General features: G+C 38.8%; 1 protein-coding gene and 1 pseudogene across 1 annotated transcript in view; both read right to left on the reverse strand.

The window, feature by feature from the left end:
- KLF8 (KLF transcription factor 8) overlaps nucleotides 1-15,375 on the reverse strand; it is a 63,733-nt gene extending 48,358 nt beyond the window's left edge. Inside the window, exon 1 of the mRNA XM_024739783.1 lies at nucleotides 15,310-15,375. Coding sequence (XP_024595551.1) covers nucleotides 15,310-15,375 — 66 coding nt within the window. The remainder of the gene's footprint in view (nucleotides 1-15,309) is intronic.
- LOC112396188 (transcription factor Spi-C pseudogene) lies at nucleotides 9,465-10,210 on the reverse strand (annotated as a pseudogene).
- Nucleotides 15,376-15,694: the final 319 nt, after the last annotated feature.

The raw sequence follows: 15,694 nt of genomic DNA on the forward strand, positions 1-15,694 counted from the left end.
TTTGAAGTGTAATTAACTGTGAAGTATGAGACGCCAGAGAGGGCAGCCTTTTCTGATTTTAAGAAGGAGGGGAGGGGACTTCCCTGGTGGTGGTTCAGTGGTTAAGAATCCACCTTCCAATGCAGGGGACGTGGGTTCAACCAAGCCTTGTTATTTCTAGCCAGGACAACTTACAAGAGCCCTCTCCTATCTGGTCTTCCTCAATTCCTATGGATTATGAAACAACAGGGTTGAGGAAGCAGAGTGACTTTGACAAGATGTTTAGCCCCTGTGAACCTCAGTTTCTCTACCTGCGTAGAGGTAGGGGAAATGACATTGATTTAATGGGGTAAATGAGAGGATTCTATGGATTAGTACATGTAAACTCACCTAAAATAGTTCTTGGCATATAAAAAGTTTTCAATATAATTAGCTATTGTTATCATCACCACAATTATTATTGTTGATGGCCAGAATCTCTCTTTCTCTCTGGCCCAGAAGAATAGCTCCTAGGAATCAGACAGGTTGTTTATACTCAACGTGCTTACAAACCTTCTCCACCTCCTACATTTACAATCTAAATTGTTTAGCACCACTGTCAACACATTCTCAGTCTCAGTGACTGAGGGTCAGTCACCTTTGACCCTTCTCTCTCCATCTCCAGCCAATTGGTTATCAGCAGCATAAATTCTACTTCGGAAATATCTCTTAAACCTAGACCTTCAACTCGCAGCCACTTCCCCTTCTAGTCCATATATCACATTGCCTAGGGTCATATCCTGGTTCTGCAACTTCTTAACAATAAGATTTTGGGCAAGTTTTCCTTTGTTCCCTTAACTGTAAAATGGGAATAATAATAGTACCAGCTCATAGGATTTATCAATTTAATATGTGTTCAAATGTTTAAAACAGTACCTGGCACACAGGCATTGTCTGTTTCCCTTACCATAAGGTGAGCTCCACAATAGTTACCTCGTCTTGTTCTTCTCTGTATCCCTTTCTTTTAGCAGAGTACTTCCTCCATACAATGTGCTAATGTCCAGTGAATGAATGATCATGGGAATAAGAGTGGTTATTTAATGGCAAAATACTATAATATAAAATAATATTATTTAATAGCAATAATCAAGGAGTCTGAAAAATACTTTTTGTCCCACCCATATCACAAATATTTTAGTCAAATTGCACAAGGAGGATAGCTGACAATTAGGAATGTCTCAGCCATTTCTGGTTAACGTACTCTCCATAGAACAGCCAATTGGAATAGCCATTAGATAACCCAGGATAACACTTTAAATGTTGGTAAAAAATGAGTAAAGGGAAAGCTATCAGGAAGGTGTATAAGCTTCTCTTTTTTAAAAAAAAATGTTTACTTTAATATTTTGCCAGACAAAATGTAAAACAGAAGGAAATTAGGGCTTAAAAAACAGTTAAAGAAAGCTCAGGGATTTTTTTAAAGGGCTTTATAAACCTTTTGCTTTCCTCTAGAGTTGGAGTTGCTATTCTAAGTGTCTGAGACTAGACAGCTGCTCAGAAACTGTGAGATAATTGGTCAGGAAATACCCAAACGGGGTTAGGGTATGTCCTGGGCCACTGAGGTGTGAATCACACAGGCAGGAGAGCTTCAGAAATGCAAGTTACCTACTTAAGATAATAACCATTATTCTGCTTGAATTGTCTCTTCAAGCCTTTGTGTCTAGAAGCTGGACTTTCTTGGACTTTCCTGGCAGTCTAGTAGTTAAGCCTCCATGCTTCCATTGCAGGGCGGTGGTGGTGGTGGGGCCACGGGGTTCAATCCCTGGTTGGGGAACTAAGACCCCACATGCCGAGTGGCATTGCCAGAAAAACCCAAAAAAGGTCTAGAAGCTGGACTTTTTGGTCCTTCTTCTAAGGAAGGGAGTACTGGAGGAGGAAATAAAGGAGGCGAGAGCGAGGACTGAGCCCTATCCACAGCAGGTCAACATCTCATATATGTAGAACCTCACAAACGATGCTTCAGGGACCATGACCATAGAAATTTCATAAGATTATACTACCTTTGTCATGTTCGAAGTTTATTTTGTTACCCACTGTTTTCCACAGTGAGCTGCTTGTTTTATGAAAGTGAACAGTGCCTCCAAGGGACAGGAGCAGGTGACTGACTAGTAAGAACGCATCCCACTCTTTGGCCAGCACTGAGGAGGAAAAAAGTGTCTAGGGATGAAGTGAGAAGTTAAGCCTCTAAGGAGGGAAGCAGAGCAGAGTCACTGGAGCCTACAACTATCAATAAAAAAGAAAGCAAAGCTTTGGGAATCCTGACACTGACCTATGAAGGTACCTAGTACTTAACAAGACAGAGCATGTTGACAATACAAATAATAATCCCTCATGTGCATCTACATAGCTTTAGGGAAATGGACAGCTTTCATATATCATTCCCATTTTACAGATAATGAATTTGGAGGACCAGGGTCACATATTTTAGCAGTGATGGAGTCAGAACCAGAACTCTTATCCTCTAACTCAAATTACAGTGCTCCCAAACTACTTTCTAATATCCCAAATCTGGTGAGCACCTTATTTCTAGAAAACTGCTTGCTAAAAGAAAAACAAGTTTAAGGACAACAAGTCAATTATTTTGGAAGATCTTGAGAAATCATGCACTTTCAGCCTCTGACCCATAAGAAATTCTGGAATTGCTTGAAAAATGAAAATCAATGTTTTAGGGTTTTGAGATTATAGGTATTTTTATTTTTTTAATTTTTATTTATTTATTTTTATTTTTTGGTATGCGGGCCTCTCACTGTTGTGGCCTCTCCCATTGCGGAGCACAGGCTCCGGACGCGCAGGCTCAGCAGCCATGGCTCTCGGGCCTAGCCGCTCCGCGGCATGCGGGATCTTCCCGTACTGGGGCACGAACCCGTGTCCTTGCATCAGCAGGCGGACTCTCAACCATTGTGCCACCAGGGAAGCCCCAGGTATTTTTAAAATAGTATTTCTTATGTCTTTTATATTAGAAAAAGGTAACTAAAGGACAACTAGATACACATATATTTTCAGACAGTTTAATTATATAACTTCCAGGGGAATAAAAAGTTTTACAATGGGTCTCTGGGAAAACCTTCAAGATTGAGGCTACTCTGAGCATGACATTAACAATAGAATGGTGATAAAAGAACAATAATTACCAACAGTCACTGAGTACTTACTATGTGCTAGGTACAGTGCTGCTAAAAGAACAAATACTTATATTAGCTCATTTAATGCTCATAATTCTAGGAATGGGCACATTATTTCCCCATTTTTAAAATGAGGAAACTGAGACAGAAAGATGAGGTAGCTTATCCCCAAATCACCCAGCTAGTAAATGGTAGAACTGAGATATGAACCTCAGCAGTCTAGAGCTATAATGAAGCTATAATGATCCATGACCTGGGTGCCAGTGAGATCTGCCAACCTCTGCTTGAAGATTACATAATGGGGGAGGGGGTAAATGGTTGCTAGAAAAATAAATACTTAATAAAAGGAGATTGCAAGATCCTCCATTTTCTCTCATTTCTTCCAAACAGGGTCATACCTATCACCATAGGAACGACTGGACAACCCAAACTCAAAGAATCTCCACTTGTGGCATCTCAGCCGGTAGCTCACTATGAGTTTTCTATTCAAGAGACTCAACATACACAAAATCTGGAGGGTGTCTGAGGTACTTAGTCCAAAGTATAGGAATCACCACCAGAGCAGGTACTCAGAAGTGGCTCCAAGACAAGAAATGCCTGCAGCTTGTTTTCTCAGCTTTCCTGAGCGAGATTTCAGTAGGGGCAACTGAAATGTTTTAAAAAAACAACAACATGAATTTAAGAGGAAATAACATATTACCACAAAAAAAACTGAAGACTGACAGCACATACCATGTGAAAGAAAGAAACAGTATTGCATCATTACTACAATAGCCAGCTAAGCTTGAAGCAGTGAAGTAATGTGAGGTAATAAAAAGATAAGGTGATAAGAAACACCAGAAAAGAGCTGTATGACTTTGGGCAAGCCATTTGACTTTTCCATGCCTCAGTTTTCTCATCTGCAAAATAGAGATATATCAGCTTGGCCCTACCCCTCAGAGGGTTGTTATGAAGACCATCGTGATAACACATATAAAATTTCTTTATAAGGTGTAAATGTGAAATCTCCATATAAGTTTTTAGGAATACTTTTGTCAGAAAATCCAAAACTAAAGTACATAAAAATATGTACAATACATACAGTCACATTTTAAAGATCCAAACCACTCACAATAACAATACCTAATCTTATGAATTTTTATATGTTTATCTCCATTCTCACATGAGTTCATGATCTACAGGATCACCTGCAAGCCTTCCAGTGCTTTCAGCCACTTTCATTCCCCCCAGATGCTGATGTTAAGCTCCATTTTCTTTTCCACAGAGAAACCCAAATATGCATGAAAGAAAAATCATCCTGGAATGTGCTAGAGATTAAGATTCTTGATTCTGGAAAAGAAGAAAGCTAAAGGGAATTATTATAAATGTCTAAAACTAGTGGATTTGAGGTTCAATGAACTCCAGGCCTGAGTTTTAGTTCTAGTTTAATTACCAAATTGTTGAATAACTTTGGACAAGTCCCATCACTTAATACAGACAGTAGAAATAATTCTTGCTCACAAGGTCACTGTGAACCTCACAGGATCATTGAGAGGATCAACTGAAAGAACAGATTTAAAAGTATTGTATAAATTAACCTCAGATTTCTAGAACTAGTTCCCTTGTCTTCCATCAAACAGGTAAATTTATTTTTTTTAAATAATCTTACATGCAAGAAACTGATAGAACTTATGTTAAAAGTGCTATAGTTAAAGAAAGCAGCATGAACAATGGGGAAATCTTTTACCTAGGAGCTGGAGACCTGGGTTCTAGTTCACTGTTATCTAGGAATGTCATTTTGAGTAAACTACTTAGCCCTTTTCAGATCTCTTCCATAACATTCTATGATATACGACAGAGGACATCTATGAAAGAGCTATAGTTTTTCAAGTTTCTGCTTAATCTGTGAAGCTGATATCAAGAAAGACAATTAAGTTCTCCACAAACCATTAGGCAAAATTGAGTTCACTCCTACAACATTAAAAAAAAACTTTTTATTTTGTATGATCACAAATGCGTACAAAAGTAAAGATGAATCCCACGTACCTGTTCCCACCAATTCCCAGTTTCAGTGATTTTCAGCTCATGGAAAATCTTGTTTCATGTGTACTCCCAACTCACTTCTCCACCTCAATAGCTACTTTTAGGCAAATCCCAGATATCATTTCATTCCTATGGCATTTCCAAAGGGACATATTTAATTTTCACAATCTCTGTGAGGTAGGTACTACTGTTGATTCCATTATGCACATGAATAAATACAGACTCAGAGAAATTATGTAATCTCAAGGTCACATAGCTGGTAAATTACTGGGATTTGAATCCAGGGATGATGTCTGATAGCAACACTCTTTTTCTCCCTTAAAGTAATTGCTACTATCCTGCACTTTGAAATAGTTTGATGATGTTGAAAATAATAATACTGGATATTTTTTACACATTAGCAGTATGCTCTACTATTGAACATCTGAAAAGAATATTAAAAGATTCCCACTAACTGTGATGTTAATCATCAGACAAAATCTCTAGGAATACAGAGCTCCAGCTTGGCACTGAGGCATTGGTTTAGAAAAAGGACAAAAAGCCACAGCAATACAAGCTCACTGCTCTGCACCATCATGTAAAATCTCATGCAATCCACTTCATTACTTTATACTATTGTTTCATGCAACAGTCTCCTCCAACAAATTAAACATGGTGCCACTCCAGCAACCAAAAAGAATGTACAACACAGTGGTCTTTGCCCATGCTTAGTACAGTGCTTAAGGGCAGAGACTTTCTCTTTTGAATGGTCTCTCCACTCACTGCCTGAGCTACCTGGCTCAAGAGCACCAAGTCTTATAAGAATCCTGGACCATCTCAATTTATAGGACCTACAGAGGTCATGTAAATGAAGGAACCAATAACAATAATCATTATTGTTATTTTCAAGGCTCCATATTGATTCTAGGATCTCACTACAAAAAACTGGAGGAGCTATATTGTACATATTTATCAGAACTAATTTTTTAAAAAAGAAAATGAATAGATTCATATCACACATTCTTATTCTAATTGAAGATGAAACAGCTAAATCATTGACAGCACAGAAAGAGACAACAGAGCTGGAATAATCATCCTCAAATAAATAAAAGTTAAGTCTCTCTTCAGTATTGTGAAGACCTTTCTGAGGATATTGTACCTTGTTTGTGTTTGTATTTCAAGGGAAATGAAATGGAAGAGAATTGCAGAAAAGAATGAAAGAAACTCTAGAGAAATAAATGATAATTTTTTAAAAGAAAAAAATGGAGTTAGGTCAAGGAATTTGGATGGTTACATTTGGAAAAAAGGAAGTAAGGGAAAGGAAGGCTGTCCTGATAATTGCCTTCAAAGGCACATGTTAGGTATTAGGAGAAAACAGAACTGCTACATTATTATTGGAGATTACAGTTGACTTAAAGAGGAACTTACTGATGATAACCAAGTCTTTATAGATAACTTATTAAATAGTCAACGCTGTAGTAGATACGGTGTATATATACAAGAGGGGGAGCAGATAGTACCAAGCTTCCACCTGGTCTCTACATTCTGGGAGTTTTGCAGTGTAGGTCAGATAGAGAAAATTGGCAGCCCACTGCAGATGCTGGCCTGGTTCTCACTGTGATGTTAAAAAAATAAAATCAAATTAGCTGATAATCTTTTATTTTCCCTCACCCCTATATTTATTTATTTTTAATTTTTTATTGAAATATAGTTGATTTACAATGTTGTGTTAGTTTCAGGTGTACAGCAAACTGATTCAGTTATATATATATTATATATATATTCTTTATATATATATATATATTCTTTTCTCTTTTTTTACATTCTCCTTTAAAAGCAGATTTCTATTTTAAAAAACTCCATTTCTTGGGACCTCCCTGGTGGCCCAGTGGTTAAGAATCTACCTTCCAATGCAGGGGACATGGGTAAGATCCCTGGTCAGGGAACTAAGATCCCACATGCCTCAGGGCAACTAAGCCCACACGCTCTAGAGCCCGTGCACCACAACTAGAGAGCCCACGTGCCACAGCTACTGAGCCCTCGTGCTCTGGAGCCTGTGCACTGCAACTACTGAGCCCATGTGCCACAACTAGAGAGAAGCCCACACACTGCAACTAAGAGCCTGCACACCAAAACGAAAGATCCCACATGCCACAACTAAGACCCGACACAGCCAAATAAATAAATAAATATTTTTTTTTAAATTTCATTTCTGAAAAAGTTGAGAGATCTTACAACATGGAATCTACATTGGCACAAGAGAAAAATTACCTGGAGTTGATAAATGGCTGCCCCCTTTATACAGGACATGCTTCTGTCATTTTATTGGGCCCTGTAGAGATCTGAGCTGCCAAGTCTATGTAGTGAGACATAACTATGCATAAAACAATAACAACTAAATATTATAAGATAATAGATGCTAAAGTGATTAATTATGATTTGAAGCTAGGAACACTAATTACAAGAGGAGATAACTGAAAGTAGAATAGTCAGAAAAAATTCCAAAGAAATGGTCTGTGGTGAGGTCAGCCTTGAGGAACTAAGCTTGATCAAGAAGAGACAGAAAGGAAATCCAGAAGAGAGGAAGAGTAGACTATACACTCTGTGAAGGCAAGGGTCCCATCTAAATTGTTCACTACTCTAACCCCAGCTTCTAGCATAATGCCTGGAACTTTGTAGGCACCCAGTAAATGATTGTGGAGCAAAGGAAAGTGGCATAATTTTTAAAATGTGTTTTAGAGGACATATTCAGGCAGTGGTCTACAGAATAGAGAAGGCCAAAGAACCAACGTAGAACTAGAAACTATTGGAATACTTTATGTGTATCATGGTAAGAGCTTACATAGGTGTCACAAACTCAATACCTAGAGGGGTCAGGCAGGTTAAGATCACCTAGGCCAGATAGGAAATATGGTGAACTGAGAACACATGTCCTGTCTAAAAGGGAAAGGAGGAAGCAGTTCACCAACTCCAGGCAATTGTTGACAAGAGGGAATACGGGTTGGTATCTTCTGATTATTTAAGAGAAGCTGGAATTCTAGAGTTTTAAGTAAAGTATGATTTTTAATTTTTTTAAAGTGTTTACTTTTTATTTTTTATTTTATAGAAATATAGTTGATTTACAATATTAGTTTCAGATGTACAATATTATATTAGTTTTAGGTGTACTACATAGTGATTCAATATTTTTCTAGATTATACTCTATTCAAAGCTATTATAAAATATTGGCTATATTCCCTGTGCTGTACATTACATACTTGTATCTTATTTATTTTATACATAGTAGTCTGTACCATTTAATCCTCCACCCCTATCTTGCCCTCTCCCTCCTTCCTTCCCCTCACTGGTAACTAATTTGTTCTCTATATCTTTAAGTCTGTTTCTATTTTGTTATATTCGTTTGTTTCAATTTTTAGATTCCACATATAAATGATAACATACAGTATTTGTCTTTCTCTCCCTGACTTATTTCACTAAGCAAAATACCCTCCAGGTCCATCCATGTTGTTGCAAATGGCAAAATTTCACTCTTTTTTATGGCTGCGTAGTACTCCATTGTGTACATATACCACATCTTCTTTATCCATTCATCTGTTGGTGGACACTTAGGTTGCTTCCATATCTTGGCTATTATAAATAATGCTGCTATGGGAGTTCCCTGGTAGTCTAGTGGTTAGGATTCTGTGCTTTCACTGCAGAGACCTGGGTTCAATCCCTGGTTGGGGAACTGAGATCCTGCAAGTTGAGCAGTGTGGCCAAAAAAAAAAAAAATGCAGCTGTGAACATTGGGGTGCATATATCTTTTAAAATTAGTGTTTTCATTTTCTTTGGATATATACCCAGGAGTGGAATTGCTGGATCATATAGTAGTTCTAGTTTTAGTCACTGAAAATTTTAAAGCCATGAATGTAATTTAGCAGGAACACCATCACAGGCAATCATTTTTTGTTTTGTTGCAAAAGCTGTTGGATACATGTTAGAATGATTTTTTTTGTCTGTGTGTATGACAGGAAAATAATGTTTACATCAATATGTAAATCAAAGCCTCTCCACTAGCATTATTAATCTAGAAGGAAGTATTACATAGACAATAGTAAAAGGAAGGACATTTAGTCTATATTTTCAAATGGGACTTGATCATTTTAAAGTTGTTCACTGGCAAAATTTTTCACCAAGTTAGTATAGATTATATGCTACTTCATAAAAGATAGCAATAATTAAGTTTGGGTTTTTTTGTTTTGTTTTTCAGTATTTGCTTTCAGAGAAAACTCTTAAAACTTGTAGGGATTTCTGATGCCAGAAAATTTTGATATATAAGAGTATATTTAGCAATTGGGGTGACTTAGATCATGGTAAATGGCGAATGTATAATTATAATATGTATTCCAGTTATTCAAACTGAGGTATCCTTGATCAGGTTGAACATACTGTGAGTAGAAGATCTCTTCTTCCAAGAAATAAGATGGAGACAGTCTTTGGAGAATGGCCTTACTGAATTGGTAAGTTAACTTTCTCCGGATTTTGATGACCTCCCCACTTCTTCCATAATTCCTCAGTGCTCTGGCCATTTTCTGGTAAGTCATGGTCTTCTGGTTGCCTTTTCTTTTCCCCCAAATTTGGGCAAGTTTTTCTTTGTTTTTTGATACAAACTGAAAGATACCTTTGGGTTGATCTATCCATTGAATACAAGACCCATCTCGGGATTACACAGGGATTCATGAAGGTATTCAAACAGTCAGAACTTCTTCCTGCCTTTTCCTCCCTTTTGTTGGAGAAGAGTAGGTTGCACCAGCTGGTTTTCAGGGACGTTCTACAGAAACTGATGAATATTTCTTTCAAAATAGAGGTCCACAGCACTGTTTATTACTGTTCTCCAATTGTAGACTGGTTCCTCTGTGGGCAGCACACCATAGCTGTTGGAATTTCCTCTGACATGAGAACAGTGGTTGATGAAAGCCAGGTAATTTTTGTAATCTGAGGAGTACTGAAGATCACCAGTTGAATGTTGCCTCGGTACTTCAAAAGCATCTTCAAATGCTTGACCCAGCTTGTCTTGTTCAAAACAAGCCATGCTTCATTAATAAATTGACAATTCTGTCAATCTGAGGCCAATCTAACATTTAGGTATACTCCAGGTGGAAATAACTTTCCCCTCTCAAGCGCAGGTTGGCAACACCCTTCAAAGTATGATTTTTCAAATGTTGGCAATCAACCATTTTTTAAAAGTGTGGGTCTGGGCAAATTGACCTACTGCTACAAACTGAATTGTGTCCCTCCCCAAATTCATATGTTGAACTCCCAACCCCCAGTGTGACTGTATTTGGAGATAAGGCCTTTATGGAAGTAATTAAGGTTAAATGAGGTCATAAGGGTAGGGTCTTCCTCCAATGGGATTAGTGTCCTTATAAGAAGAGACATCAGGGAGCTCACTCTCTTTCTCCAGGAGCACAAAGAAGAGGTCATATGAGCACACAGGGAGAAGGCAGCCATCTGAATGCCAGGAAGAGGGCCCTCACCAGAGCCTGATCATGCTGGTACCCTGATCTTTGACTTCCAGCCCCCAGAACTGTAAGAAAATAAATTTCTGTTGTTTAAGCGACCCAGTCTATATAGTGTTTTGTTATGGCAGCTCTAGCAGACTAATACACATACTTATACAGTGTTTATTGTTATTACAAACAACACTGCAAAAGTTTGTAAATATCTTAAATGACATTCAATAGAAAACTGTTTAAATAAATTGTGGCTCATCCATGTAGTGAGAAACTATGCAGTCACACAAGAGAATGAGATATTTATTTACATACAGATATGGAAAGGTCTCCAAAGTATATTTTTAAGTAGACAAAGCAAGGTGTAGAACCATATGCAGAGAGTATTACTATCCGTGTATAAAAGGAAAGGGGGAGAAAAAATACTCATTTGTTTGATATGCATAAAATGCCTGTGGAAGGGGCTTCCCTGGTGGCGCAGTGGTTGAGAGTCCACCTGCCGATGCAGGGGACACGAGTTCGTGCCCCGGTCCGGGAAGACCCCACATGTCACGGAGTGGCTGGGCCCGTGGGCCATGGCCACTGAGCCTGCATGTCCGGAGCCTGTGCTCCGCAACGGGAGAGGCCACAACAGTGAGAGGCCCACATACCGCAAAAAAAAAAAAAAAAAAAGGTTGGGAAGAATTTCCAATAAACAGATAACTTTAGTTGCCTGAGACAACTAGGGGACAAGACTAGGAGGGAGACTCTTCATTGTATATCACTTTGTATATTTCAAATTTTGAGGGATGTATAATGCATTATTAATTTAAAATTCATTTTTAAATGAAAGTTTTATCAATTTAAGGGGAACAAAACACATGCGTAGGCTGTATTTGGCCTGTAGGCTAATTGGCTGTACCTCTGGACTAAATTAAAGTGGTGGTAATTAGAATAAAAAGAAAGGAACTGATGCCAGATACAAAGGGAAAAAAAAAAACATAGCCCTTGGCAACCAAGTAGACAGGGAAACTGAGGAAGAGGTTGATGCCAGCATTTTGAACATGGAATATGGGAACCACAACAACTATGTTTCCCCATTTCTTACTACACTATCATGCATTCTTCTAAGTGCTTTACAAAATTAGCACATTTATTCCTTACTGCAACCCTATGAGGTAGTTTCTATTATTATCCTCAGTGCAAAGATGAAAAAACTCAAGTTCAGAGTTTAAATGACTTCACCAAGATTATGATGATGGTAAATTGCGGGACCAGGTAAATGAAAAGGAGAAGTCTTGAATGAGAGGTGGGGGAATACTCTAGGGGTAATGATGGGTTCTCTTTTAGAAATGATGAGTTTGAGGTTACAACAAAATATCAAAATGCTAGTGATTTGATACCTGGATTGGTATCAAATACCTGGATTTGGCTCTAGAGTTAGGTTATAGTTCCTTAATTTAAAGTGTTTAATACTTCCAGAGTTTGCTTTGCCCACATTACATCTATTTTGTCTAAGTACACAGATATCTTTAATTTTTTATACAAAGCGTCAAGCTTGTTACAGACTTTTAAATCCAGCTTGCTGTCTCACTGAATTACCTTCTTTTTTTCCAAAAACCAAACAATGTTTAAATAAAATAAACTAAGTAACAAAATGATGAGACCCTCCACTTAAGAAATACATATTAGAAGTTAGGTACGGAGTCCAATGTTTTACTTACATTATTTATAATCACAAATACTGTATTATTTTAGGTGTGAGAAAACTGAGGTTAGATGATAAAGCTGAGTTAGGGACAATAAATACAACAAAAACCCAACTTCAGGTATACAACCTGAATTGAACACATTATTATATGAGAATCAGAAAGTACATCAGACAAGGGTTCACATCATCTTTGGATAAACTAATGAACCTGATATGGCAATGTTATTCATTCACACTCTACTTAGTAATGAGATGACAACTGTACTAGATGATCATCTAGGTCAATCATCCCAATCAAGTTTTCCTTCACTGACAAAAACATGACATTTTGGAGCTAAATCTTAGAAGATCATCTATAATATATGTACCCCGTGTTTACATGGGAAAGTTAATTGGGTAAGTACTTTGAAGATACAATCATAGTAATATCCTCAAGCACCTTTCTGTCTAGAAACGGGGTAAGGGCTTAGATATGTACAGAAATGACCAAAATACAGAGAAGAGAGTTGTGTAAGTTCCAGATAATGTGGGTAAAGTGATACGGAAACTCAAAAGAGTTTATTTCTATATGCAAGGATCAGGTAAATTTTCATACAAATGGCATTTGATTTGGGATTAATAATGAGAGGAATATTATAAATACTGTTTTAAGGAAAAAATCATAAAAACAAGTGCATTACAAAGCAGTTCACTTATAAGTATCCACTGAGCAGAACAGACAGTGATGTACAATTTCTAAGGAATAGCTGAGGAGATAAGGAAAACTTTATGTGGGGGCTAAGGACTAAAATAGGACTTGAAGGAAGATTGAGGTTTAAATGGGAGGGTGGGCAAAAAGAAGTTATTTAAGATGGAGGAATAGAAAATGAGTTTTTAACAATTTTATCAGTGCCTGACACAGTATGCCAACACATATTTGCTAAATGAATTATATATCCAAAGGCAATCTTATTGTCATCAGTGTAAGTGAGACAATAAACTAGAACTGACTCAAGGCAAGGGTGAATATATAAATGTGTTACATAATAATAATGCCCCTGCCAGAATGAGAAAAGGTTGATCTCCCTCACCACCAGATACACACAATCTGGAGAGGTGAAAGATGACTAGACTAGGCTTGGTGACTTGGTTATTGGAATTCAATTAACTGAACCAACAAGGGCCCCATTTCAGAAATGCATATACTAGGATGATAGGGGTTGGGGGGAGTTGAAACAATGGTGGTGGTAATCTAGTTCATGTTTTTTCCCCAGTTTTCTTTCCAATGTATCCTGAAAGCCCTAATGAGAGGTACCTATGGCTCCCCAGAGCTCTGAAAATAGAGTCATTAACTAGTCCGGTCTTGAGGATGGACTAGATTCATCTATCACTTTTACTTTTGAGTTTATATTTCTTCCCTTCCTATGTTTTCTGCCTGTCTGCCCCCCAAACCAACCTGAAGACACTGTTCCCAGCCCATTCTCTGTGTTCCCAACAGTCACCAAAAATGAAAAACCTTCATATATAAGGGTGCCCCCCCAAAATCTGAAGAATGGGATGAGGTCATTTGTAAGTCACTGATTTCTGTTGTCCAAAGGTCCTGTTGGTTATATCATCCTAGTTAAGTTGTCCAAAGAATGAGGGGAAAGGCACGCTAGTGTCCCTTTCTCTCAGAGGTGCTAAAGTCCAGTGGGAACAATGTTAAACCAGTAGCAAGCAAAACCTATGTTCTAGCTTCAGACTTTGGGCAAGCTAATTCAATATTCCAAGGTCTCCTTTCACCCCCTGGAAGGTGTTTTAAGGACAGCAAAACACTAATTCTATCAGCGGTATTCCAAAGAAAGAGTCTCAGAGTAGGAAAAGGAAGTGAAACTAAGATATACATGGAGTGGCAGCCTCTGTCACATACACTAAGGTATTTAATCTACCCAAATATCTTTAAGATTATTACTCCACATTCTCTAGTAGAGAAAAGCAATGCCTAGGATCACACGGCTAGTAAGTGGTGGCATTAGGATTTCAAAGCAGATCTGCCTGTTACCCCAACCATCATAGTCTCCATCAGCTTCAAATCCAAATTTGGAGATTATTCTCTTTGCCTAGTTATTATCACATTGAGTGCCATCAGACTGCTGCTTAATAAACGCTTTTCTTTACAATGTAGACAGAACAAAAGGAAATAAAGGATCATTCCCTTGACCATCTGTTTCTTTTTATTTTTCCAAAGAATAAGTTTTATTTATTTTGTGATTTATTTTTCCCCAAATTCTTAGAGTTAAACATAAAAAGCCCACAAAAAGGCAGCTCTTCTAAGTGACCATTGCAAATCGATACTCTCTAGCAATCCCAGCAATTCGGCCCAATCTTCCACCTACACAGACAAACCAACCGCCTTAGCCACGTTTTAAAGAGCCAGGGCAGGGCCTATGCTTTCTCCTCCAACCATGCCCAGCCCCTCCTTAAAGAGCCGGCACGCCCAAAGCAGCTCCTCCCTGGCGGCTGCCTTCAGGGCCTCGCCTTTCAATAGCCTCGGCTCACACCTTAAGCCCCTGCTCTTCTTCCTTTTAGAAGCATATCTAGGTACCTGCTACTATTTAGGGGGGTTACCTTGGAATGTTGGCCTTCCGAATCCCGTTCTCTCTGGTAGCAACTTTGGCTGTGTGGGGTTAAGTCAAGACAAACCTTACCCCTGAAGGAAAAATGAAAGCACCAAACCAGGGCGGATTAAATTAAACAAATCCATCCATTTGTGCCCCTCTTCATTTCTCCTACGAGGCTCCCCAAAGTACTCCTCCCATTCCGAACCCCTCTTTGCTCAGCCCTTTAGCAAAGTCATTTTCCCTTGAGTTTCATTTAATTCCACATAATGTTTGTACCCTTCTCTCCCCACCGCCCCCGCCGCACTCCCTCTACTAAAACCTATAGAAGTGAGGAGTGGGGGTGGGATGGGGGATAGAATCTAGAGGGAGGAGATGGGATTGGGTGGGTTCTAATTCCGGAGTCACTTACCGCCCATGTCACTAGCTGGAGACTCCTGAAGTGTCCGGAGCTCATGCGGTCCTCTGAGAGGCTCATACTCCTGATCGCAAGACAGCTGTTTCCCTCACACCCGCCCCTGTCTGACAGCGCGCCAGGCGGCTCGCTCTTGCCTTCTCTTTCTCGGCCCCCCACCTCCTCTTTTTCTCCTGGCTGGAAATGAGGAGGAGGGCCAGAGCCGACAGAGTCGATTCAGACCCAGCTGGACCACCCTCGAAACAAGGGAAACAAAGCTCTCAAGCATCCAACCCTAAACTGGGGAGCCAGAAAAACCGACTTCCTAAATAGAATCTTCCCCTTGCTGCAATGCTCTTTTAGCTCTTTTCCTCGGCTAAAAATAAAGTGGGTTCGCTGGGCC

This window comes from Neophocaena asiaeorientalis, unplaced genomic scaffold, assembly GCF_003031525.2.
Source record: "Neophocaena asiaeorientalis asiaeorientalis breed wild unplaced genomic scaffold, Neophocaena_asiaeorientalis_V1.1 scaffold542, whole genome shotgun sequence".
NCBI lineage: Eukaryota > Metazoa > Chordata > Mammalia > Artiodactyla > Phocoenidae > Neophocaena > Neophocaena asiaeorientalis.